This window comes from Anomalospiza imberbis, chromosome 26, assembly GCF_031753505.1.
Source record: "Anomalospiza imberbis isolate Cuckoo-Finch-1a 21T00152 chromosome 26, ASM3175350v1, whole genome shotgun sequence".
NCBI lineage: Eukaryota > Metazoa > Chordata > Aves > Passeriformes > Viduidae > Anomalospiza > Anomalospiza imberbis.
The window spans coordinates 4,913,985-4,940,527 of NC_089706.1; the positions used below are offsets into that span (position 1 = coordinate 4,913,985).

Below are 26,543 nucleotides of genomic sequence, written 5' to 3' on the forward strand. Positions count from 1 at the left end.
GCTGAACCGCCCCAACAATCCCATCCTGTCTCCGTAAGGGAGGTGCTCCAGTTCCTTTATCAACTTCATGGCCTCTCCTGGACCCTCTCCAACAGTTCCATGTCCTTTTAATGATGGGGGCACCAGGGCTGGATGCAGCATTCCAGATGGGATCTCATGAGAGCAGAGTAGGGAAGAAGAATCACCTCCCTCAAGGTGATCCAGGCAACATCCAGGCAATGCCATGGCCAAAATCCCCATTCCTACCACCAGGGACACCCGGGGCTGGGACAGGACTCAGTAGGCACGCAGAGGGCCATGGAATTTTGCTTTAAACCTCACCCCCAGCTCCTGCTCATGAGTTTGACCCAGCTGCTTCCCCTACAGACCCAACACAGCTCCAAAACACAAAAGAAAGGTCTCGTTCTCCATGGAGAGCCGGAGGCAAGGAGGCAGGGAGGCAGGAGGGGTACGGGAGCTGACTCAGCTCATGGATGACTTTATTGGAACTCGATACGTGGGACAGGCATGCGAACAGGACAGACGGAGACAGGAGTAGTATTGCCTTGGTCACAGAGATATGGAACAGCATTGGAAGGACCCTGACCCCTCCAGGCCAGCCGGGATCCCCACACCTCGGTCTCCTATTGCTTCCCATCCCCATCCCTGCACCCCAACCACCCCACTGGGCCCCCCGTGCCCCTGGGATCAGCACCCATAGGAGGGGGCGATGGTGGCACCCGGAGTGGAGCCTTTGGCACCCTGTGGGAGGGTTCCCAGTGGCCGTGTGACGATGGAGGGGTCAGAGCACGGGCACAGCCGCGGGCAGAGATGTCCTGGTGAGCAGCTGGATCTCCAGAGGTGGAGGGTGAGGTGCAGCCAGAAGCGTGGGCAAGGAGAGGGGGCAGCCCAGGGGGTGCAGGGGCAGTGTGGCCATGGCAGGGCTGGCACCAGGAAGGGGAATGGGGCTGTCCCCAGCCTCCCTCCCGGCCCTGCTGCTCTGTGGCACCTCTTAGGGGGACCCAGCTGCCAACCCCCCCAGGGATGGAGCTGGAGCTTTGGGGAAAGACAGCTCCTTGGGAAGAGCACCCCTTGGCCTTGTGGGGAAGCATCCCTGGAGGAATGCGTGTGCCAGCCTTGGGGAGAGCATCCCTGGGCTTTGGGCAGGACATCCCTCAGCCTTGGGGAGAGCATCTCCCTTGGCCCCAGGGAGAGCATCTCTGGAGGAATGCATGTCCCAGCCTGAGGGAAAGCATCCCTGGGCTTTGGGGAGAGCATCCCTGGCGGAATGCATTCTTTAGCCTTAGGAAGAGCATCCCTTGGCCCCAGGGAGAGCCTCCTTCCACCTTGGGGAAGGCATCCCTCGGAATACACATCCTTCCCCTGGGGAAGGCATCCCTTGCCAGGGCTCTGTCTGCATCCAGCTGGGGCTCAGGAGAAGGTGACCACCTCACCCTGGGGGTAACTGGAAGCGAGGGTGTCCTGGCAGGAATCTGCAAGTTAAAGACATAAACATTAAACACAGCATTAGATATTTGTGAAACATAAACTTTAGGAGTTTAGAGATTTTAGAGGAGCTAAGATTTTAGTTAGAGATAAGCCTTACTAGAGTTAATTAAAACAAATGAGTAGGCCTTGATGAAGTTAAGAGTTAGTAGTTAACTAATAACTGATTGCTTGTCAGCACAATGTTTAGTTAGCTGGGTTTGTGATGAAGAATATAGAAACTGACAAATGGCTTTTAGGAACATAAGACAGTTGTGGGCCTCCTCTGTTCTGAAACCAATTGAAGACAGGGAATGGGAGCTCTACCAAAGTTCATTTGTCATATTTGCATTGAAAAGGTAGAAAGGGCAGAATGAGGAAGACTTCATTTACTTCCTCATTTTGGGACCCCTCCCCATGAAAGGGACCACCGACCCATTTCAAGGAACAAACTACGCATGCTTAATAGCTTTGAAATGATTAGCATACGCAGCGAGGATGGGATGTACCAAAATGATGGATATGCATTTGTATTTTGGGTGTTCAATGCTTGTAGGGATAAAAGGACTCTGTAATCACCTGGAAGGTGCAGTGTGTGTTTGGGAGCTATCCCGCACGCTGCCCGGCGTCGCAATAAACATACACTTTCTAACTTCAAACTCTTAGAGAGGTTTTGTCCATCACAGCTGGATATTGGTACTAGATCAATATCCATATTTCTTTATCAAATCATTTGCTTCCATGAGCTGTGTTGGGGAGAAATAGGAGAGGGAGAGGGACACTGAGCTTCCAGGGGAACCTGACTTAGTAGGATGCAGAAAACAGAGTAACCACAAAGTGGCCTTTTTCAGAGGGATAAAATGCTGCTGTTGTATCTGTAAGTCAGGGAAAATGGTTTTAAAAAGCCTCCGAATGGTGGCAGAGATGGAGACTTGGGAAATGATTCTCCATGAGAAACCATGCATGGAATCAGGGTGATTCTGAGGGTATAAATGAAAAGGAGGGGGAAAAACATCACCCTCACCACATCCCTCTCAACTCTCTCCTCCCAGAAAGCTGCTCTTGCCCAAAACTTCCCAAGACAACCCCAAAACAGATGTCCCGAAGCCAAGCCTGGTGCATTAATCTCTGTGTTTTTTCTTCTCCCTCTCTCCCTCTCATTTGTTATCATTGAATTAATTATCATTGATTGGAGCTCTGAGTCACCCCACCGCCTCTCCCCATGTGCCAGGGCCCAGTTTCCAGGCAAGGGGCTGTCAGGCAGGGAGACAGTGCCTGATCTATCTGATAAGCCAGGGAATTTTGCTTTAAACCTCACCCCCAGCTCCTGCTCATGAGTTTGACCCAGCTGCCTCCCCTGCAGACCCAACACAGCTCCAAAAACTCCTCCTTTCCCACAAAAGAAAGGTCTCACTCTCCATCGAGCATCACTGCACAGCCTGGGTGAGCAATGGACAGGCATGGAGGCTTTTCAAACCTCACATCCCATAAAACCCCCAGGGATTAAAGGAGCTCTCCTGCCTGAGCTGGCAGGACAGCTCCCCACCTCCAAAGACAAAATAGTTTGGGGACCCAACAACATCCCCCTGCAGCAATTTGGGGACTAGCAGTGCCCATGCATGCAGCATCTGTTGAAAAACATCCCAGCTCTTGGTTCAGTCACTCCTGCAAGCACTCTTGGCAGGGCTTGTGTCCTGCTAGAAACATTCCCCGTCAGGTCGATTGATTTACCAGGGCACGACTTGGCTTTTAACTCCCATCTCCTCCTCCCCGTTCAAAGCCATTTTGTGTGTTAGCTCGAGACCTGCTGCCCACAGCCTCCAGGGACCTGCCTTGGAAAGCAGCTTCCCAGCCTAGGAAAAAAATTAACATGACTAAAAATAAATAACAACAGCCCAGATTTTTATTTTTTTGTCCCCCAGACAAAGGCACCATGAGAAAACATCCGTCCTGTCTTGGCTTATGGGTACCAGCTCTGTTCCACTCTCACCCTCATGGCCCCTCAGTGATGTGCAACCCTTTCCTCAAGCCTATTTTTGGGTGCAGATCTGCCACCAACCTCCATAGAGTGCTGCCCTGAGCAAGGCAGGAGGCTTGGCACAGCCTGGCACAACTCGCTCCAAATACCCCAACGTTTGCTGCGCTGCTGCCACAGCCGTCACCCCCAAATTTCCCCTCATGGGGAGTTCACCCAGCCCTGCCCTCCCGCTTTGAGCATCTCCTCAAACAGCCTGAAGTGCTGCTGTGGGGGCTGCCAGCTCCCAGCTGTGCCAGCACAATGTTTGGGTAGGTCCCACGCTGACTCTGCTCTGCTCTGGCACAGCAGCCCTGAGGAGGAGGATTTGGGGGTGTTGGAGGGTGAGCAGCTCAACATTCCCCAGGCACACGTGCTGGACCCAGAACCCCCCAGCTGATCCCCCAGCCGGCAGCAGGGCAGGGGGGGATTCTGCCTGCTCAGGTGAGACCCCACCTGCAGAGCTGCCCCAGCCCTGGGCTCCAGCGCCAGGAGGATGTGGAGCTCCTCTGCTCTGGAGCCAGGCTGGGAGAGCTGGGGATGTTCTCCTGGAGAGGAGAAGGCTCTGGGAGATCCTAGAGTCCCTTCCAGTGCCTAAAGGGGCTCCAAGAGAGCTGGAGAGGCACTTTGGAGAAGGGGGAATGGCTTTCCACTGCCAGAGGACAGGGTTAGATGGGATATTGGGAAGGAATTCTTCCCTGTGGCAGTGCTGAGGCCCTGGCACAGAGTGCCCAGAGAAGCTGTGGCTGCCCCTGGATCCCTGGAATTGTCCAAGGCCAGGCTGGATGGGGCTTGGAGCAACCTGGGATGGTGGAAGATGTCCCTGCCCATGGCAGGAGCTGGAATGGGATGGAATTTAAGATCCCTTCCTACCAAGATTTAAGATCCCTTCCTACCCTGCCTCTGTGATTACTTTTTCACAGCCACCAGGACACATTCCCTGCCCCTGCCTGTCCCACACAGGAGGAAGTGTGACCCCCTTCCCAGGAGTTCACAGAATCCTTTCTGAGCCCCCATTTACCTTTTCCATGGGTAAAACGTACGGCTCGGCTGCCCGGGCGGAGGTAAGGAAGTAACAGACTGGGAGCTGGGAGGCTCCTATTTATAAGCTCAACTGCATCCTATTTTGCATCTGCCTCTGCTCTCCCTGTTCCTCGTCAGCACGGGCAAGCCATGGGGCTGCTATTTATTTTCTGTTTTTCTTTATTGTCATCAAATAAGCAGTGAGGATTTTTCCTGGCAGTGCTGGGGGAAGCCAGGAACAGGCTCCTTCTGGGTAGAGCAATTACTCTCTTGACATCTTCACCTCCTGCCCAGCTGCCTGACAGGCCTTTCTATTTCCTCAGCTCTCTCAGGCATCTCCTGAGAAACAGAGCAGTTGTTACAACAATAAAAATTAATACTTTGCAAGCAACCCGGGATCATGGTGCAGCCTCCACGCAGTGCTGGACTGCGAGTCTTCCAGGAGGAAAAGAGGAGGAAGGAGCTGAGGCTGGAGCAGGAAACTGCTCCCAAATCCCCCTGATCCAAAGGCTGCTGTGGTTTGGGGTGGGTGGTCACAGGGGCTCGATCCTTGTCCCAAAATGCTGATCCATGTCCCAAAGTGGGCAGAGGAATGCGAGGACTCCACCAGGGCAGCCCAGTGTCACCCAGCACCTCTGGAGTGTTCCAGGCCAGGCTGGACAGAGCTTGGATCAGCCTGGTCCAGCAGAAGCTGTCCCTGCCCAGGGCCCTTCCAACCCAAACCTTTCCATAGCTCCATGATCTCTGGTCCCATTCCCACTGCCGAGCACCACGTGTCTGCATCCAGGGTGGGGAGAGGGACACGGGGCACTACAGCTCTGTGGAGTCCCACCCTGCCGAGCATCCCACTGTCCCTGTGAGGGTGGGCAGGCCCTGGCACAGGGTGCCCAGAGCAGCTGTGGCTGCCCCATCCCTGGAAGTGTCCAGGGCCAGGTTGGACAGGGCTTGGAATACCCTGGGATGGTGGAAGACATCCCTGCCCATGGCAGGAGCTGGAATGGGATGGAATTTAAGGTCCCTTCCTACCCAAACAATTCCCTGACTCTGTGATTACTTTTTCACAGCCACCAGGACACATTCCCTGCTCCACAGGGGAGGGACACGTTCCTGTAACACACCCAATGCTCATCCCTGGATTCCTGCTCAATCCCATCAGCCTGCCAGGAATGAGACCCAGCACACCCATCCCATCGTCTCCTTTCCATGCTGCCATGCCCCAACAGTCACCGCACACCCCTTGATGTTATTTTTTTAAAGCCATTTTAGGGCTTGGGCAGGGGCAGTTGGACCCCTGTGGATTTTTGCTGTCTCTTGGGAATAAATCCAACAACTTGGCTTTCTCTCGGTGCCTTTTGCCTGGGCTGGAACGTGAGCTCCTACCAGATCCCTAAACAGAGATAAGTCCTCCAAGGATATTCAGGGGAAGTATCGTATATTCCTGCTCTATTCTTATCCTATTCTCCAGGCAGCCAATTTTGGCCACTGTTTGAGATAAAAACCTGGGCTCCAGAGATATTTAGAGGTCTGCTCTGATCCACTACAGCTCCTCTTCTAATCTTACCTAGGGATTAACCCGTGCTAACTCGCCCCCAAAACCAACCCAGACCCCACCTAAAAATAACAACAAGCTGTTTTCTGCCTCCTGCATCCCCCAAATCCTGTTCAGAAGAAGGCGAGGAGGAAGAGGGAGAAGATGCGATGGGTTTTTCAGCAGTTTGGTGCCTCCCACTGAAATCCCTCCATCTCCCTTTCGGGGCTGGGCTGTTTTAGAGGAGCTTTTTGCACATTAGTCATCCCTTCTCCGGGGTTGCATAACGCCCCAGCTAAAAATTGCATCCTGCCGGCTCCATGGCAGCTCATGCCAACCCTCCTTGCTCTGGTGGGGATGAGATTTTGGGGGGTCCACCAAAGGTTTTCCACACCAAGCAACCGCTCTGGCTGCTTGGGATGAGCTGCTCTGGGAGCTGAGGGGGCGAAGGCAAGGATGGATCTGCTGGGATCTGTGGCTGCTCTGGGTTTAATCCTCTACCTCCAAGAGACTCAAACCCCAAAGTCTGAGGTCTTGATCTGATTCTTCTGCAAGAGACAGGGTTTCATACCTGGCTCATCCCCAAAGTCAGCTCATGACCTTGGATAAATCATTTATGATCCAAAGACCACTGAAGTCATGGAGGGTGACATTCCCTCTGGCAGGGGCTGGGGATATTCCAGCTCCTCCTGCTTCCAGAGGGAATGATGAGCCAGAGAAGCACCTGTATGGTGCTGCTGTTCCCACCCCTTTGCCCAGTTCGTGGAGTTTTGGGTGATTCATGAACCTGCCCTGTGACCCCTCCATCTGCTGTGGGAACACACAACTGCAGAAATCCAAGGAATACGGCGGCACCCAACACACAAACCCAAGTGCTGCTGGTGAGGGATGGAGCAGCACCACGGCCCAGTATGGCACATCCTGAGCAGAGGATGGATGCAGCTCATCCCAATTCCTCCCCAAATCCACAAAAGTTCTGGTGCCAGCACCAGCTCCTGTCATCCATCCCCAGGCACCAAGTTTTTTCACCTTTTCTGCTTCCCTTTGGCTCTTGCATGGCTGGGACAGCAGAGGGAGGGAGGGAGGGAGGGAAGGAAGGGAAGGAAGGGAAGGAAGGGAAGGAAGGGAAGGAAGGGAAGGAAGGGAAGGAAGGGAAGGAAGGGAAGGAAGGGAAGGAAGGGAAGGAAGGGCGGGCCTGGTTTGGATATGTGCTGGCTGCTCCTCCTGGCAACTCCTTCTCCACACCAAGGGACACTGAGGCATGGAAAACCTGGCGTGGAGCAGGAGAGCTCTGAGATCATCAAGTCCAACCTCACCATTCCCTGAGCACCAGATCCAGTTTGGCCATGATGGAGGGGAAGGGTCTGACCCCAGATAAGCTCTTGGAGCTCTTTGTTTTTCAAACACATCCAAATCTAAGCTCTCCTCCCCAGAAAAGTCCCCGGACTCCAGCCCTGACTTGCTCAGAGTGAGGAAAGAGACCAAGAGAGCACTGACGGGGACTCAGGAGCAGGGCTGGACACCCCATACCAGCCTCTTGCAGACACCCAAGGTCCAAGCACCTCCACGGAGGCTGAGCTGGACAGAACTGAAATGAGCCAGAGGTCAGGGACTGAAGGGCTTGTTCTAGTTCAGGAAGATACCTGAGATCATCCAAAATCATCCCAAACACCGATACAGGTGAGCAAAAACCAGCAGTACCACAGGGAGTTTGACTCTCCAGCCTCATCCTCCCAGGGATAGGGAGAGCCTGGCTCAAACCAGCTCCCATCCCCATGGGAATGTTCTGGAATTACCACCTCATACCCATCCCAAACAAGGATTCATCAGCCATCTATCAATTTGCCTCATATCTCTCTCTGCCCCACTATTCAACACAAGCAGCAGCTTTGCCAGGGACCTTTATTCCTCCTGCCACCACTTCCCAGCTCTTCATGGGAGTGTCCATACCTATCATCCCAGCTCCCTGGGGACCCCAGGGCCCTCCAGCCTCCACGGGATCTCAAGGCTGGTTTCCAAGGCCCTCAGGCCCATCCTGAGGTTGGAAAGAGAAGTAGACACAATCTGGGAAAGAACGAGTAGGATTTAAGCAGAAAAAGGCACAAAACAAGAGGGGAACCACTGCTGGGCAGGGAATAGAGGTTTATTAATCTGTTGCCTCCAGAAACTTGAGGCTGGTTTAAAAAAAAAACCAAACAAAATAAAACCTAAAAATATATGAATTTGGCCATTTCCAGCACAATGGGATATAATTTTATGAGTCAACTTGTCCTCCTCGTGTTTCCACCACCCTTTAACCCAACACAAACGGCCCACAGGAGGGAGGGCTCGACACCAGAGGAAATTGCAGGGTTTATTTAGGATGAATAACGTTTCAAGGAGGGGAAAAGTACCCCAACACCTCCTCCAGGGACTGTCCATACACATGGACACGAGACAAGGTCAGTGGAGACGTTACAGGGGCAGGGGGAGCTGGAGAGGGTCAGAACCAGCTCCTGGGGGATGGAGATGTCCCAGCTCGGGCTGCTCGGGGCACCGGAGACGCGGCGTGGTGGGGACCCGAGGGACACACAGGGCACACCGAGGTCTTTTAGAGGATGGAGGAGACGGGGGAGCAGGGGCGCTGCAGGGAGCAGGGGGAGCTGCAGCGGGACGCCAGCGGAGCCGGGCCCACCGCGGATCCTGCCACTCCATCTATGCTGCTCAGGCTCCGTGATTTTCCACAGCCTCGGGAAGAAAACAGACAGGTTAGAGCCCAGCAGCCTCCTGCCCAAGGCTTGGGAGGCTGGCAGCACCAGGCTGAGCCCCACACCCCGAGGAACCCCCTAAAAAATTCTGGAGGGGCTTTTTGGGGACAGCCAGGCTCCTCCACAGCTTCCCACTCCCTTCATCGAGCAGCGCCGGCCAAATCCAGGACTCAGAGTCATCAATGAGGAGACCAAGTTGCTCTTGGAGGGTGTTGGGTTTTGTTTCCCAAATTTCTCTGAATGAGGAATGAGGCTGGGGATTTTGTGGGCTGAAGCAGACGGGGAAAAGCAGCAGAACTCAAACAAACATGGGATTTGGAAGGAGTGGTTCCCCCAGCTCTGGTTTTTACACCCCTGTAGCAGCAGGCTGCTGCTGACACCTTTCTGTGTGGAAAGGAGCAGGTAGACAGGCTCATTATTTTCCATAAAAAATTGCATTCAAGAGCAAATGTTGCTATTTCTTGAAGCATAGGGACCCTTCACACTCCCCCAAAGAGCCAGGAATTTCTCCAGCTTTTATTGAAAAAGCAACAGCCAGAGGAAATGTTCTCACAGGTCAAAAGCCATTTTCCTTGCTGGAAAGACACAAAGTCTTTGCACAGAAAATTGGATTTTTAGGTCCACAAAGCACCACTGCTAAGGATGAGTCTGTTCCCTGGATCTGCTGCCAAAACATGGAAAAATTAATGATGCTCCCAGCTGTGATGAGCCCGATGTCCCTGCGCCTGGATCTTCCCTGAGAGCACCCGGGTGGGCAAACCCAGCCAAGCCTGAGCCTTCCCAAGGCACCAGTGAGTTCCAGGGAAAGCAAAGACCAGGGAAGCAGCGTTTGTGTGGGGGGAGCAGAGGGAGGCAGCTCCTGACAGCAGAAAAACAAGGTGATGGATGGCTCCTCCGGCAGTGCCAGGCTTGGAATCCCTCCCTGTGTCCCGCCCCAGGAGTTCGTGGCACATCTCTGGGTTCTGCTTTGCTGCTGGTGGTTTGGGCTTGGATCAGGGATCAAAACTCACAGCATCACCCTCACACACACCCAGGGGGGTGCTGAGACAGGAACTACACCTGGAAAAGGCTCCAGAGCACTACCTCTGCAAATATGGGGCTTGTCCCCTTTTTGTGTTTTTTCCCAGCTCAGCAGCCAGCAGGGATTCTTCAACCCCTCCCCAGCCCTCAGCCGCTCAAGGAGACACAGCTCCTCCAGCTGTGAAGCAGAGGCAGGTCCAGGGGACAGAGGGACCTGCCTAAACCTGTTGCTGACTCCAGCAAAGCTTTCCCCTCCCTGCAGTGGAAGCGGGAACAGAAGCAGGCCTGGGGAGAAGAGCAATTTCCTTATTTACTTCTTGGCACGGATCCACACAGCGAGCGAGGAGGGAAGTGAGCACAGCCCTGAGCTGGGGGGGAGCCAGGAGTTTCCCACCCACAGCAGCTGATGCAAAGACCACCCTGCTCCCCACAACACTCCCGAAAAACTCATCCTTCCTTCCCCTTGCTCTTTTCCCGGGTGTGCCGAGGCTCTTGGAAGAGCTCACGCGTTTCCCTGCTGCCCTGAGCCACGCGTGGGAAGCAGCCGTGCTGAGATCCCTGAAAGCTTGGGGCAGCCCCCAGCACCCAAACAGCACCAGCGTGGCAGGAAGTGTTATGGGGTCAGGGTTTGCTGCCAGCGAGGCAGGGCCCTGCTGATGGGCTTTGCCTCTGGCTCCGAACCCTGGATAGAAAAGGGTGCAAACAGGCATAGCAAGGGGGTCAAAATCCCACTGCTCACTCTGATTAAGTCTCAACCATCATGTTTCAGGACACTTCATAAAGGTGTTTGATTTCCCCAGGGACCCTCTGCAATGCAACCCCAGGGCAAACCTGCCCCAAGCCCAGCACTTCATTCTCTCCATCAATTTATCCCAAGCCACACTTGCAGGAGCACCTGGGAAGGAGCTCAAGACTCAGTCCCTCAAGGCTGTTGTGGTTTCCCACCTCACCCAGGGCCAGATGCCACCACAGAGTGAAGCCACAACTGGACAGGGATGTTGTGCTCTGCTAACTGCCACAGCTGATAAACAGAGCTGTTGTCCCAGTAACTCGCCCTGGGGCTACCCAGAGTCACTGGGATTGCTTTAGGAGGGCTTGCAGCCAATAAAAGAGCACTGGGCGACCCCCGGGGGCTCCTCCCAGGCCGTGGCACTGCCTGCTCCCTGCAGGCTCTGAGTGCTCGCACAGGCTCAGGCTGGGAGCTGGTGGCAGAGGGGATGGGGTAAAGCAGGGAGGCAGCAAAGCCCAGGAGCGTGCTGCTGTTGGTGACAGAGGCCTGGCACGCAGCTCATCGTGTCCCCATGCAAATGTGGGCTGGTCCTTGGCCCCCCCCAGCCAGGCAGCTCCAGGAGATGCTCCCATGAGCGTTCCCAGCTTGATCCCATCCCACATGCTCAGGCCATGTGGAAGTCATGGCCCTGCACTGACACCAAGAGTGAAAATCAGCTGCACGATGCTCTACAGAGCCAAAAATTGCTGCTGTGCCGTGTTAATATGCTGATAAAGGAGGAGGAGTTTTTTAAGAGACACACAGATGTGGCACTTGGGGACATGGGTTAGTGGCCAGGTGCTGAGGGAAGGTTGGACTCGTAGAGCTCTTTTCCAACCCAAGTGATTCCATGGTTCCACCCTAACCAATCTCACTGGCTGGACTCCCTCTGCCTCCATATCCCTCCATCCAAGCACAGACAGGGCTTTTGTGCCAAGGCAGCCCCATGGCAAGGTGTCTCCCCGTCCCAGTCTGGAGTGGGACTAAACCTCTCTCCCCTCTCCACATTAACAGGCATTAAGGAAAGAGACCAACTTCACAGGAAAATGCACTTCCAGGGAAAAAACCATCAGGCATTTCAGCCCCATGGCAAGGTGTCTGCACCCAGCAGGACACATTTTTGGGAACTGCTGAGCAGGACCCCATGCTGAGGGGACATAAAGAGTCTTAAGCCATCCCTGGCAGCCAGGGAGCAGAGCAATACCACTGGAGGCAGGCACAGGAACAAGAAACACTTTCCACATAGGAATCCACAGCAATCCAGCTCAATCTGCTCCAGGCTCAGGTCCAAGGGCAGAGCAGCTCTTCTCTCTGAGCTGCCCCAACAAGACCAGCCTGGAGTCGGGGTCAAACCACGATGGATGCCGAGATCTGCAGCTTATTCCCAAACCAGCTCCCTCTCCTGATTTCCACAGCTTGTACAGACACCAGTACCTGTCCCAGCATCTGACAGATGGCCATCACAGAATCGGGCTCAGAACCAAGCTCATCTCAATTTGCAGAGCTGCCAACATCCCAGTACCAGAACAAACAGCCTCAGCAGGAGATAAATCAAGACCAAGGGGAGAGGCGCCTCTGTGGCTCCCAGCGGATTTTAGCTGGAGGCTGCTTCGCCCCCGGTCACCTCTGGTCATCTCTGGTCATCTCTTGTCACCCCTGACCATACTGGAGGATTTCACTAGGCCAGCCCTGGCCTCCCAGGACAGCCTCCCACCTGCCTGTCCCACAGCCCAAGCAGAACACAGGTACAGAGGTTCCCCCTTCCCAAAAGGTCTCAAGCATCACTGGAGCCCCTCTGGACAGGAGATCCAGCTTTCTCCAGGTGCGACATCATTCCAGCAACACGGGGATGAGTGACCCGTGCACACCTTCTATTTTAAAGTGTAAAAGGCAGTCTGAAATTTTCAGGGAAGACACCAGGACAGAAATCTCCCAGTCTCCTGCGATCCAGTGATGGGATTTGGGAATGAGTGAAAGCAGCTCTGGATCCTCAACTCTTAGAGCTGCTCCACTTCTCCTGGCTTCAGTGGGACCAGATTCAAATGCTTCAGCTGAAGCCTGGCTTCAGCATTTTCTGAGGAGGAAAATCAGCTCTGGCTTTCATCTGTCTCCTCCATCCCTCCAGTTCAGCATTCCCCCTCCCAGTCTGGAGTGGGACTAAACCTCTGTCCCCTCTCCACATTAACAGGCATTAAGGAAAGAGACCAACTTCACAGGAAAAGGCACTTCCAGGGAAAAAAAAAACCATCAGGCATTTCAAGCAGATGTTTGATGGTACCCCAAGGATGAGCAAAGCTTTTCCTCTTTGTCCTCTTTCTGAGGTTGAGCAACAATGCCAAAGGGAATCCTTGATTTCCCAGGAGGAAACAACCAACTTGCTTCTACTACTGATAAATGTGATTGCACCCAAACACCTCCCTGCGTCCCATGCAGTCTGTGCCATCCCAAGCAGTTCCAGAAATAACAAACCCTTGAGGCTCTCCAAAGCACCAACAGGACCTGGGGAGGGGCTCAGAGATGCAGCACATCATCCCTGCTCCTGCCTGGTCCCAGCTCCCTGTGAGCAACGGGCAGCACTTGGTACCGGGGAGGTAGAAGTAGGTCAGCTCTGCAGCTACAGCATCCCACGCCACCCTGGACACACAAAACACTGCACAACTGGGAAACTGAGCTGTGCCCTAAGAGTTATCCCAGCAATCGAGGGTGCAGCTGGATTTTGGGGCACTGGATTTACCCTCTCTGGAGCTGGAGTGCTGAGAGATGGGCAAAGGAGCAGAGAAGTCTGGGATCAGGTTGAAGAAGATTTTGTTTTGTCATGGGAAGAAGAGTTTTGTGTTTTCCTGACTCATCTCCCCCTCAGTTTCCCATGGAAAACCTCAACACTTAGCACAGCTCCTGTTCCAAACCCAGAGGAGCCTTTCTGGCAGCCCGGAGCTGCTGGCAAGGCAGCACTTGACACATCGCAGCTCCCCACGCTCTAACCCACTGAAAGCCACTGGAGGGGAGAGGAGGGGGAAAGCCTCTGGGGTTTTTTTTTGCCCTACAAAAACCTTTGGTCACCTTCAGTCACAACCTCACCATGTCCCCAGGAGACATGTCCCACTCACACCATCCAGAGATGAGTGGTTGAAACCCAGGGAGAAGAGCTGGAGGGGCAGAGGTTGGAGCACTCTGCCCCCAGGGAGGGCAGTGCAGCCAGCACGGGGTCACAGACCCCAAATGGGGGTGACTGGGGAGGAGAAAACAAAATGTGGAGCCAGCACAGACAGGTGTGTTGTATGGAGGTGAAGCAGATGGAGAGGCAGGAAGACGTGGATTTGGGGAGCACAGGACAGCCAGGCAGGTGGATGGAGATGAGCCAGTCTTGGATCAGCCCAACAAACCTGCACTCAGCCTCCACCTCTCCCTCCCCAGCCAGGTCCTGCTCACACCTCCAGCCCTACCTTTCTGGATGCCTCCATCTGCTGCACAGGAGAAGTCCCCCGTGGCCAGCAAGAAGCACGTGGAGGATTTCTTGTTCTTGTCCCGGGTGCTGGAACGCCGCATTGGCCTCTTCTCCTCGTCCATCGGCGACAGCGGCTGCTCCTCATCCGACAGCACCACGTTGGCCTCACCATTCTGCTTGGAGTCTGCAAGGAGGTGGCAGAGACCCATCAGCAGCTGACGAACCCGCAGGAGAAAGTGCTCAGGGTGGCCAGGAGGAGCAGGTCAGACCGTGCAAGGAAGCAGAAGAGAAGGTTGCAGGTGGCCCAGAGCAACACCCACCAATTCAGGGGCTGATCCCTGCCTGAACACGCTCATTTAGAGTAGCCAGGGGAGCAGGACAAAGATATAATTCCAAGCAGCTCTAGTCTTGCTGAGGGTTATAAAACCTGCATGAAGCCAAAGCTGGGGATGAAACACCCCAGGTTTTTGAGATCCACCCACCTAATTGGAGGGAATTAGCTCTCCAAAATTCACACTGCTGAGGAACGGGCTGCTCGGGGTAGTGGGAAGTGCTAATTTATGTCCCCTGGCTCCCTGGTTCGTTGGCTGAGAGGATGCTCTGCCACGTGAGGGCCTGGCCTGAGCTCCTGGCTCTAACTGCTCCCTGCTGCCAGGGCTCCTGGGGCAGATGGGATTCGCAGGCATGTGAAAAAGGAGATTTATAAAGGGAAAGAGCTGTTTGGGGCACCTGAAGCACTGTGTTTCTCTGGTAAGGAGAGCCCCATCACTGTTACACACCTCAGTGTTGGTGCAGGACACAACCCCACCATGGTGCCTCCTGTTCCAGACACCCCAGAGGTGCCACTGGCAGCAAACCAAGACAAAAGGGGCAAAGCAGCCACCATGGCCAGCACTGAGAGCGGGCAGGGCTCGCACAGACCCCCAGAGTTAGCCCAAGGGATGGTCCCCATAGCTGCCCACGGCTGGGGTTGTGCCTTCTGCTGATCCTAAGGAAAGACTGGCCAACCCCCAAACTTCAGCTCAGCATGAGACCAGAACAAGAGAAATGTCCAGGGACTGGTTTTGTTCAGGGTTTGGAGCAGCAGTGCAGGGATTCTGTCTACCAGCAGATGAATGAGGAGGTGGGGTCAAGCCCCAGGGAAAGTCCATGGATTTATCCATTTCGGTGAAGGTTACCCTGATTTATGGTGGGAGGAAGCAAAGGAAAAATCTGTGCCAAGGGCGTGACCAGGCTCACATGAGAGCAGGCCGAGTGGCCTTACCTCTGTCACTGTGAGGGAGAGGGTGGGTTAGGCAGGGACACCTTGAAAGCCACCATGGTGACTTGATCTGTGCCATTAGGAGGGAAGGATATGGCTTTTGGGAAAGCAGGTGGCCTCTTTCCCCTGCCTGGATGGGGGATTTGACCTGCAGTGCCCTGCTCCACCAGCATGGCCCCCAACACCCTCACACCCGAGGGGCCCAGCCCTTTCTGCACCCACCCAGAGCTGGGGGCCACATCCTGCACCATCCCCGGTGACTCGGGGACACAGGGACCAAAAAAATTGCCCTGAGGGCTCCCGGAGGTCTCCCCCTCCCTCGGCCCCACCTTTGGGGTCTCACCTGACCGTTTCCGCTCAGTCGCCCCCTCCTCTACTGCCAGTGGGCAAGTGTCGCTGTGGGTGCTGTTCCGGGGCGAGTTTTCCTCGGATTTGCCGTAGGTGGGGGAGTCCAGCGGGGCCGGACGGGGTATATGCTTTTTCTTCTTCTTTGGCAGCTTCTGCTTGGCCATGGCCAATGAATAGTACATCCCAAAGTTATTGACGATGACGGGCACGGGCATGGCGATGGTCAGCACCCCGGCCAGGGCGCACAGGGCCCCCACCACCATCCCCGACCAGGTCTTGGGGTACATGTCACCATAGCCCAGGGTCGTCATCGTGACCACGGCCCACCAGAAGCCAATGGGGATGTTCTTAAAGTGAGTGTGGTCACTCCCGGTGGGGTCGGACGTCTTGGCTCCGATCCGCTCGGCATAGTAGATCATGGTGGCGAAAATCAAGACCCCCAAGGCGAGGAAGATGATGAGGAGCAGGAATTCATTGGTGCTGGCCCGGAGCGTGTGGCCCAGCACCCGGAGACCCACAAAGTGCCGTGTCAGCTTGAAGATCCGGAGGATGCGGACGAAGCGCACCACCCGTAGGAAGCCCAGCACGTCCCGGGCAGCTTTGGAGGACAGGCCACTGAGACCCACCTCCAGGTAGAAGGGCAAGATGGCCACGAAGTCAATGATGTTAAGCAGGTTTTTAATGAAGAGAAGCTTATCTGGGCAGCAAATGATGCGAACCAGGAACTCGAGGGTAAACCACAGCACGCAGACCCCTTCGATGTAGGTGAGGATGGGCTCCGTCTCCACTTTGTGGGTCAGCAGCACCGTCGTGGTGTTGCCAACCACCAGGGTCTCCGTCACGTTGACGTCGATATTGAAGGCCTCGTGTGTCTCCAGGCAGAAGGTTGTGATGGAGACCAGGATGAAGAAAAGTGAGGCGAAAGCAACCACCTGTGAAAGTCAAAGTTACACGGGCCGTGAGCTGATGTGGGGCAACCTCTTCTGCTTGGAGGAGGTCAAAACACTCCAGGTGCTGCCACCCACTGCCCCGAGACCAAGGGTGGAGAATGAGGAGGGATCCCTGGACCTCTCCCATGAGTTGACAGCAAACCTCAGTGCCTGGGGCCATCAGTCCAGGGCCTGTCTCCAAGTGCCATGATCTGTACAGGAGAAGGTGTGCAGGGCTCCAGCTGTGCCTGGAGGTGTGCCAGGAATGGCAGTGGTGGGGATGAGGGGGAGCTGGGACAGTCTGGGACTGGAGCAATCTTCCAATGGGAACAGACATGAAAAGGGAATTTTGACAGGAAAAATTCAAAGAGCTTTCCCCCACATTCATCACAAACCCCTCCAGATGCCAGGGTCACATTGCTCACAGCCATGAGCTTTGGGGTCTGGATGTGTCAGAGACATCCTTTCACCCCCTCCCTGAGGGTCAGTGGTGGGTGATGTGCCCACAGAAGGTCCAGGACTGCGAGGGCAGGATGAGGAGAGGAGCAGGCAGAGCTCAGCCTCCTGCTGATGCCTGGACCTGGTGACACCCAGATGTTCCCATTTCTCTGCTCTGCCCAAGCAGGGAGACCGTTGTCCCCTCCGTGTCACCTGCTCCTCCTCCCTTCTCGCCTCGGATGTGAACGAGGAGGGGCCAGCAGCACGCACTGGAGGTCACAGGCTGTGTCACAAAGTTCCACCTCGTGCTCCCTTCAATCCTGCTCAGCTCCCTCCCTCCCTCATGGTGAGCCCATTACCTGGAGCATCTGTTCCCAAAAGCCACCACCCCTCACCAAAAAAAAAAAAAAGCTTCAGAGCAGAAAAACTCTTGTTCTACCTCCCTCCAGCACAAAAGCACGGTGGTTTCAGCTTCCCGGGAGCAGGTCCTGCTGCAGCCCCTTTGCTGCACCTGCACCAAGCAGGGTGTGACCTTTTGCTGTCAAACCCACCCAAGCGGCTGCGCCTGGCGGAGCCGCACCGAGCCTGCTCCAGGCGACAGCCCGGATCCTCGGCTGGAGTGAATCAGCAGCAGAGACAGCCTGAGTCACGCTGGAGGAACACCCGACCCCCGACACCAGCGGTGCCCTGCCGGCGGCCCCGAGCCTGCCGGGAGCATCCCTGAGGGCTGTCCCCAAGGTCAGACCTGCGTGGGTCCGCTACCAACCCTGCAGGAGTCTGGTGTGAAGTTAAAATCAGGCATTAAAAGGTGGAGAAACCTCTGGAAGATGATTCTCCTACCCCAGACACCTGCTTGAGGATGGAGTGAGACGCTCCTCACCCCTCAGTCAGACCCCTTTGGACTGTGCATAGGGATTCGGCTCTGAAGGCTGACCAGTCGTGTGCAATTTGGGAAATAAATCCAACAAAATTGGGATCTTAAAGCAAGGCCAGCTTAACCAGACAAGTGTTTCTACACAATGGTGGCACAGCCAAAATAATCCACTATTCAGCTGAGGGCTGAGTCACGTTCCTGAGCATCCCTTTATGGGGAATCTTGGGAAAACCTGAAGAGTAAAAATTTAGACTTAAAGCAAAATAGAAATAAAAAATCACCCAGGAAGGGAGTGAGACCATGCAAACTCTTCAGTAATGAAGCAGCCCTGCTGCTGGGTGTGAGGTGAGACCTGATTTAGCCCAGGGAGCAAAATCAGACTTTAAAAATAGAAGTTGGGTTCACAGCCAGTGCCAACCACCGTGTCCCCCCCAGAGTGCTGCTCCAGTTCTGTGTCTGACCCTAGATGTCTCACCTCAGCTTCAGTCTCTGCTCCAAACTCAACTTCTTTTCCAAAACTGTCTTTAAAATAAAATAAACTCTATGTATAAACCCAGTACTACCAATGCACACCAGAACTCCTGCCAAACAAGTCCTCCAGAACCTGCTGATGTTCTACATAATATTGACCTGCACTCAAGAGCTTGACATAGGTATTACCAAAAAATCCACGACCCTACAGAGCATCACTAGCCTGAAAGTCCCCATGAAAGTGTGGTCAGGACTCCCCAAGTTGGGCTGCAAAGGGAAAAAATAATGAGGAGCTGCACGTAAGGAGAATTTGGATGTAGAGGTAAAATCACAGCCAGGGCAGTTTCCCATGGGGAGGAGAAGTGTAAAGCTCCAGCTGGGACAGCAGTTGCACCAGGGAGCAAACATTCCCTGAGTGGACTAGAGTGAGGAGCCAGGGACCCCGTGGCCATCGATGGTGCATGGAGAAGAGGCCAAAACATGGGAGAGATTTCTAACCACGTGCTCACACAGCTGCCAGCTCAGGAGAAGTCCTGCAGGGAGGGAAAGATGGAAATAACGAGGAGCCAACTGAGTCAGGGCCCGAGGGGCTGCTTCATGGAGAGGAGGAGCGACGACGGACCGGAGAAATTCAGCTCTTGAGACTCTTAGTCACGGCTGCCACACAGAGAGGGAGAGAGTGCATGGACAGCCTGGGGCTGCTGCTTCCCAAGGTTTGGCAGCATGCTGTTCAGCTGCTCCAGCACATTCCCTGCAGCCAGCAGCACCCCTGTGGCTCTGGCAAGAAAGGGGGAGACCCCAAAATGGGGTATCAAAGAAATCCCAGCCACTGCAAACCTCACCCACCACAAAAGCCAGGGCAGCACCAGGAATGTTGTGCCCACACGAATCCTGCAGCACCCTGGTGCTGGATGGTGACTCCAGCCAGGAACTGGGTGCACTCAGGAACTTGGGCTGCTTGCATTGCTCTGTGCCTCGGTTTCCCCTCTTGCCAGAGCAGTTCTAAGCTACGGCAAAACTATACCAGTATTTTTTCCTGTTGCCTCTGGAAGTTGATCGTTCCCATGGCACTGCTGAGCTGAACATTTATCCAGAGCACTGAGAAGGAAGCAGGGAGATCCCAGTACAAACTGGTCCCACTCCAGCCTCAGCTGGGCCTCAATCACCACCATCTCTGCCCCCTCCAATACATTCCTGCTAAAACCTTTCCAGGATCAGCTCAGTGCACAGGAAAAGCAGAACCAAATGACACCAGGGGGAAAAAAATGAGTTGAATTATTGTGCTTGGGTTTTTTTTTAATTTTGTTTAGTTTTTTATTTGGAGCTTTACACCACTCAGAGCATCTCTCCAAGGTGAAGAGCCCTCAGGGATGGGCAGAGGAGGGGGTACCCTTTTAAAATGGGTTCAGCTCTTGCTGCCCAAGCATTCTCTGCATGTATGTGCTGCTCTAACATTTGCTGCAAAAACAACTCCTTGCCAAACTGACCCCTGCCCCGCGTGCTGCTCGTGGGTGTGAAATGCCTGCAGAATTTCTTACCATTGATGGGGTTTTTTTACACCTCTAAGTGCATCCAGGATTCATCTCCATCCCAACTGCCTGCCTGGATGTGTGTGGCAGATTTATAAGCTGGGCGTGCCAGGGGCTGGGTGGGCACGGGTGGGTATCGGGGGGTCGGGGCAGCGCTTTGGGGATGATCTACGAGGAGCTGGGAGAGGAGACACATGCGCAGAGCAGCGCCCGAGCGCCAGGCTGGGAGCCTGCAGACGCGCCTGGCTTTGGGGGACACATCCCGGGCACGTCGGTGCCCGTGGGGCGGGACAGCCTGCGTGCCCAGGGAGGGTGGGGGGTCTCTGGTACATGGACGAGCTCACGTGTGCACACACACGGTGCCGGGGCCACGTGTGGTGAGGGGGCTGTGGGACCGTGCTGGGGTGTGCGGGGTGTCAGCGGTGCCTGATGGGCTCCGTGTGCCGCGGGGGCGGCCCCGGTGGGGACAGCGGGCAGGGGGTGCAGGAGCACGGGGTGTCCCCCGGGGGTGTGTGTCCTGCACGTGAGGAGCATGAGCTGCTCAGGGACAACCATGAGGATCCTGTTCAGTGCAGGACGTGACCCCCAGCCCTGACCTCCACTCCACGCCTGGGCTGTTAAATGTGGGTTTTGGCATCGTGCAGCCCAGCAAGAGGAACCCAAACATCCTATCCTAGAGCATCCTGAAACTCTGCCAGGTCAGCCCTGCCAAGGACAATCCCTCATCTCCATGTACCCAGGAGGTGCCCAGGGAGCACTCGAGGGTGCAGAGGGGATGCAGGGATTGTGCTTGCCCCCAGTTTCAGCCCAGCTGTCCCAGATGTGATGCACTGGGAGGTGATTGGGAGACAGAGGAAGAGGTGTCATGTGGGATGGGGCATGGCTCACGTGCCCCACAGCAGGAGGGGGACAGTTATGGGAGGGCCTCAAGTAACCCACCAGGAAAGTCGGCCTTGCCCTCGGGGATGGGGAGGTGAAGACGCAACCCCAGCACGGTCCCATCCCGCCTCCCCACCGGTGCATTTCAGGAGCTTACCCTTGCGGCCTTGGACGAGTAGGGATCCTCAAAGAGCGCCCACATCTTGGGCTGCCAGTTCCGGCAGCAGCCACCCCCTCCAGCAGCCCCTGCCGCCCCTGGGGGCCTGTCATCCATGCCCAGGCGCTGAAGGGCCATCTCCCTACCCCCTTCCTCTTCAGGTTCCTCTCCACCAGCCCCTCCACCAGGCTCGGGACTCTCAAAGATGTCCAGGGCCTCTTCGGCGTCGCGGTGCTGGCGGTAGGTCATCCAGCAGCAGGGCTCCACGTCGGTCTCGTCGATGCCCCAGTAGGTCAGCTCCTCCTCGAAGAGCGGCCCGCAGATGTCCGCGGGGCAGTGCAGCTTCCCGGTGCGGTAGTAGTTGAGCACGTAGGAGAAGATCCCGGGGTGACGATCGAAGAAGAACTCATTGCTTTTACCATCAAAGTCAAAGTTGCTCTGGGCATCGGGGTCGGCCAGCCAGGCCAGGCGGGTGCCCGGCAATGTCCGTAGGGTGCTTTTGTAGGTCTCATGCCGGGTGCCACCTACATTGATGGTGATCTTGTCCGACTCTTCCCCTTTGCCCATCTCTTCCTTCAGGCATGTTTTGGAGGGTGGTTTGTTCCCAGACTTGCGTCCACGGTAGGAGGAGACACACACTGAGCTGATCATAGATTTCGGTGGATGGGAGATGCCCACAACGTGCACCCTTCCTCCGGGCGAGGAGCTGGGGCTCAGCGAAGGCGGGAGAGGAAGACAGAGATGGGACTGGGGAGGGGAAAAGTGGGGGCTCAGGCTTGGCTCTGGCCTCGGGGGGAGAAACTGGAGCCGCGCCGGACACCGCTGGCAGCTGGGGGACAGCAGGGGAGGCTGCAACCTCCACCCCCTCCAAAGCCACCCCCCCCAAATAAAACCGCCCTAAACCGGGAGCCAGCCCAGCCCTGCCGGGCAGCAACAAGTGCGGGATGGAGGGGGCCAGCAGCGGGCGGGGGGGTGCGGCAGCCGCGGGGGATGCGGGCCCGGCCGGGAGGATGCTGGGGAAGGGATGGGGGGATGCTGAGCCCGGCCGGGCGGTGTGCCCCCCCTCCCGGTACCTGCAGCGCCAGGCGCGGGGGGGCCCCACCGCCCGCCCCTCCCGCTCCGGCGGCTCTGCGCTCCCTCCGCCCCCCCCGGGCCGGGCTCGGGGAGGAGGCGGCGGCCGGGGGGCTCTTCCCCGGTTGCCGGCGGAGAGAAGGGGGGATGGATGTGCCCTCTCCGCCTCCCCTCGCGCTCTCCCTCCCCGGGGGGCCCCGTTCACGCGTGGCCGGGCCGGGGGGGCCTGTTGCGCCCCGGCGGTGCCTCCCCGCGGGGCTCAGCGCGAGGGAGGCGGCGGGAGCGGCTGCGGGGCTCGGCGGGGCTTTTATAGGGCTGGGAGCGAGCGGTGGGGTTACGGGAACCGGCGCCGCCCCGCCGGGGGGCCGGGGACCCCCCGCCCCAGCGCCCAGCCCCGCAGCCCGCCCGGTGCCCCCCCGCCGCTGCCCTCCCTCTCATCCCCACATCCATCCCTCCCCTCCATCCTCCCATCCCTCCATCCATCCCTTCATCCCCTCCACCCCCAGCCCAACCCTCCGCCTACCCCCGGCTCCCCCGCACCCCCCGGCACCGGCTCACCTCCCCGCGGGGCCCGACGTGCCGGTGAGGGTCTCGGGGGGTCGGTGTCAGCGAGGAGTGAACCCCGGACACCCCAGCTCCTCTTCGCGCCGGAGGGGAAATGCAGCCCAGAGCTGCCTGCGGATCTGGAGCCAGCTCTTGGCAGAGGCTCCCGCAGATCCCATCCCTCCCTGGCTCGCAATCCCTCGCTCACCGAGAGGTCAGGAGAGACCGACCTCGGGGCCGGTGGGGAGCTGGGAGGCTGCACTCAGACCTGACCCCCCTTCCCTCCCACCGCCCTCCCCGAGCATCTCTCCGCCCTGTTTCTGCTCCTGCGTGTGAGATGCCCCTTTCCGCAGCGGCTGCCGGGGCTCTGGGTACCAACCACCCCAGCCCCCGGGGTCCTTCCCCTAAACCCCCCTCCCTGGGGGGCTCCGACCCCCCGGGACGCTGGTGCTGCTGAGCCCCAGCTCCCGGGGCTGGGGAGGGGGTGAAGAGCTGTGGTGCCCCAGGGCCGAGGCTGCCACCCAGGTGAAGACCTGAGGCACTCATCCTGCCAGCGCTGTTTACTTCTGCGCTGGAACTGCTGGTGCTGCTGCACTGAGGGGCTGCGGGATGCTTTGGGGACATAGAAGGGATCCAAGCCCAGCCCAGGCCTGTTATTGGGGTGGGGGGCTCGTCCAGGAGGGGCAGCACTTGGATAAGGGAGCTCTTGGTGCAAGGCGAGGGGACGTGGAGTGGGGGATGCTGGCTCAGCACCCCTCTCTGCACCTCCCTGGGCTGTGTGGTGCATTGCCACCCGGCCAGGGACCCTCCTCACCCCTGCCCAGGTTTGGCCCCTCTGTGATGTGCCCCCAAAATCCGGGGGGCATGGGGGGTGGCTGGGGAAAATGCTCCACCCTAAAATACCCACGAGGCACGAGAGCCACGCTCGAATCTTACCACCAAGAAAGCCCCAAGAAAGCTCCAGCTGTGACTGCAACTCCACAGCTTCCAGGGCCGGATCCTGAGCGGGTGGAGGCTGCCGTAGCTCCACACCCAAACCACCCTGAGCTGCACCCGCAGGAGAGCCTGGAGCCCGAGGGAAAACCGTGCTGGAAAAATCGAACCTTGCATCACCGGCCAGGCATCGCAGCTCAGCTCCTCATCGTCGTAATGCCAGTTTGGCCAGGAGGGAGGAATGCTGCGACCTGATGCTAATATTTTATCTGCCGACTTTCATCCCGCCAGGAAGAGCTTCGTGCACCCAAGCGCGGCCGTTCCCGGGGTGGGAGGAGGTGGCCAAGCAGACAAATGAGTTGTTTCTGGGGAAGGAAGAGATCTTTTAGCCAGCAACACCCGCCCAAAGCTGTCTGCTCTCTAAATATGCCTTCTGATTTTTAATGTCCATGGGGGAAAAAAAAAAAAAGAAAAAAAAAAAAAAAAAAAAAAAAGAAAATAGGGAGAGAAAAGGAGAGAAAATGGAAAGAGCTGGATAAATAATGGCCTTTTTGGAGCAAGGAGTCACTTCTGCAGGGATGTCCTGCAAGGCTCAAGGCATCTCAGATAACATCCAAAGGATGGAATGAAGAGCAGGACCTGGAAGATCTCAAGGAGGATCAGCTCTAACCTGGAAAGCCTTGGGTAGGTCCTGAGGACATGGTAAGGGGTCTCTGGGTCACCCCCACCTTTGGCCTCTCCCCCTGACCCAGCACAGCACCCTGAGCCTGGCCCAAGGTCCAACACATCAGGCACATCCCCAGAGGTGGGGAGAGAGCAGCACGACAGAGCACAGGATGCTCAGGGGGCTGAGTGGCCCCACAGGGAGGCTGGGAGCACGCTGGGACCCCTCAAGGTCTCTGTCCATGGAAGGACAGAGGAGGAGGGTGGACGGCAGCAGTTTAGGGAGAGACAATCCTGTTTTGGTTTAGAAATAGCCAAACCAACCTCTCCAGGTCCTTCCAGGCCAGAATCTTTGTTAATGAAAGATATGTTGTCCTCAGGATCCCCTGGATGCTCCAAACAGGGTCTCTGCCCTCGGGGTTTTGGTGGGACAGATTCATCTCTGATGTGTGTGTGGTGGCACCCACGGCACTCCCCTGCCCAGGGTGTGATCCCCAAGAAACCTTTCTAGACTCTCTGCTGGGGCCGGGTCTTCCCAAAAAGCTGTCACAAGCCATGGACAAGCTCTGTCTCTGCTCTCTGCCTCTGCCAGGTGAATTTTTCAGCTACAGCTCCTCATTTTAGCAGCGCAGGTTACACTGACAGAGTTTGCAGCCCCATCCCTCCGCGAGCTCAGCCTGGGAGGGGAGCTCGCCCGTCCCCTGACTCCCGGGTGGGGAACGCTCCCCGAGCTGCCGCGGGGCGGTGTGTCCCGTGCTCTGTCACACAGTGCCACCTTGTGTCCTGCGCACCGGCTGGAGCCCCGGCAGGGAAACCACGGGCCCCGGAGAATCTGGCTCCATCCTCGGCATCGCTGACGCAATTTCGCTCCATAAAAGCAGCTTGGGAACGGGAGGGGGCTAGGCTGGAGTGGGGACAGCAGTGGGGATTGTCTGGCTTTGGAATGAGCGAGAGCGGTTCCTGCGGTGGGGCTGTGCCTCGGTTTCCCTGTTTGTAAGCATCGGGACGTCCTTTTCCTTCCCGAGGTGCTCAGGGAATCACAGCAGATGCTGCTGTAGCAGCTCCACCTCGTGTCCGAGCCCACCTCGTGCCCGGAGCCTGGTCCAGAGTGGTTTTGAGATGGGACACCCAAAATCCACCCCCACATCCAATAGCAACATCCTGCAGGCTCTGAAACCTCTCTCCCTCACTGTCACAGGAAGTTCAATATTTATGGGGTTTTAAAAATAGAATGTATTTGGCTTAAAATTCCACATTTGGGCCCATTTCTGCGTCATTTTTCCAGCCCCCAAGGGCCAGAATTGCCCTTTCCAGCTTGTTTTTCTCACCTGTTTTGAGGAAGCCCGTGGCACTGGGATTTTCTGGCCCCTGCAGACCCTCTCTTCTCAGCCCCTGGGAGCACAGGCTGGGCTGAGTTCAGCTGGTTCAGCACAGCAGTGACACCACACGTGTCCCATCTTGGCATTGCCCTGAGCTGGGATCTCCAGCCCTGCTCCCCCAAGAACTGGGCTGTGCTGGGGGCAGAGCTGTCCCACGTGTCCTGGTCATCATCACTCCTGGGGCAGCTGGGTCCTGGATGTCCTCTGGGACATGGATAACCCTGTGCCACCTCCTGTCCCCTCCCTGGGCAGTGCTGCTCCTCCAGCCATGTCAGACACTTGCTCCAGTCACAGAATTCACAGAATTCTCAGAATTCACAGAATCACTGGGTTGGAAGAGACCTCCAAGATCATCGAGTCCAACCCATCCCCAACACCTCAACTAAACCCTGGCACCCAGTGCCACATCCAGGCTTTGTTAAACACCCAGGGGTGGTGACTCCACCACTTCCCCGGGTGGCCATTCCAGAACTTCATCACTCTTTCCGTGAAAAACTTTTTCCTAATATCCAACCTGTATTTCCTTTGATGCAGCTTGAGGCTGTGTTCTCTGGTTCTGTCAGTGCTGCAACAACATCTCCAGATGGTGCCCAAAGACCCTCCCTGTTTCCCCACAGCTGCCCCTGCGTGGGGACAGGTTCAGCTCATGGCCGTGGCAGTGTCCCCATGCCATCCCCAAGCTGGGGGTCTCCTCTGGATCCCTCTCTTCTGATCTCTTCCCTCCTCCTTCCTCGTGCTCCCTGAAGCAGCCCTGGAGAAGCCAAACAAGCCGCCAGAGATGGGAGGGAAGGGAAGAGGCAGCTCCGCTCCCCAGCTAACCTCGGCTAATTCCCAGCAGCTGAAGTAATCTGGGATTGCTGGAAAGCCCAGGTCCTTCTCCAGACTCCCAGCGCTCAGGATAAGCCACCAGCACTGTCAGCAGGGCGTTGTGCAGAGGAGCAGATGCTGCAGCGTACCAGTCCCTGTGCCCTGGAAAGCCAAGGTGCACTGGTCAAACTGGCCCAGGAGGAAAAGAACCTCCCAAAGAACGCTCCTGAAGCACCCACAGACAGCTGGCT

At 56.5% G+C, this 26,543-nt stretch overlaps 1 protein-coding gene across 3 annotated transcripts; it reads right to left on the bottom strand.

Annotated features, from left to right (window-relative positions):
- Window positions 1–449: 449 nt before the first annotated feature.
- KCNC4 (potassium voltage-gated channel subfamily C member 4) lies at window positions 450–23,763 on the bottom strand. Of its 3 annotated transcripts, none has more exons than XM_068172992.1 (5): window positions 23,447–23,761; window positions 20,897–21,643; window positions 15,615–16,551; window positions 14,009–14,194; window positions 450–1,472 (listed from the first exon to the last, which is right to left on the bottom strand). In XM_068172992.1, exons 1-5 carry the CDS (start codon window positions 23,618–23,620, stop codon window positions 1,411–1,413), a joined length of 2,106 nt encoding a protein of 701 aa, XP_068029093.1. In that variant the 5' UTR covers window positions 23,621–23,761; the 3' UTR covers window positions 450–1,410. The 3 variants fall into 3 exon arrangements, with proteins under 3 accessions (XP_068029093.1, XP_068029091.1, XP_068029094.1); XM_068172990.1 differs by lacking the exon at window positions 450–1,472 and adding an exon at window positions 8,620–8,756 and having other exon boundaries at window positions 23,447–23,763; XM_068172993.1 differs by lacking the exons at window positions 450–1,472; window positions 23,447–23,761 and adding exons at window positions 8,620–8,756; window positions 22,526–22,819.
- Window positions 23,764–26,543: the final 2,780 nt, after the last annotated feature.

Coding starts and splice junctions, on each gene's coding strand:
- KCNC4 (XM_068172990.1), bottom strand. CDS start 23,620: ATGCAAGGTTCGATTTTTCCAGCACGGTTTTCCCTCGGGCTCCAGGCT. Junction 16,552..20,896: donor ACTCGTCCAAGGCCGCAAGG/GTAAGCTCCTGA, acceptor TGACTTTCACAG/GTGGTTGCTTTCGCCTCACT. Junction 14,195..15,614: donor GACTGAGCGGAAACGGTCAG/GTGAGACCCCAA, acceptor ACCTCCTTGCAG/ACTCCAAGCAGAATGGTGAG.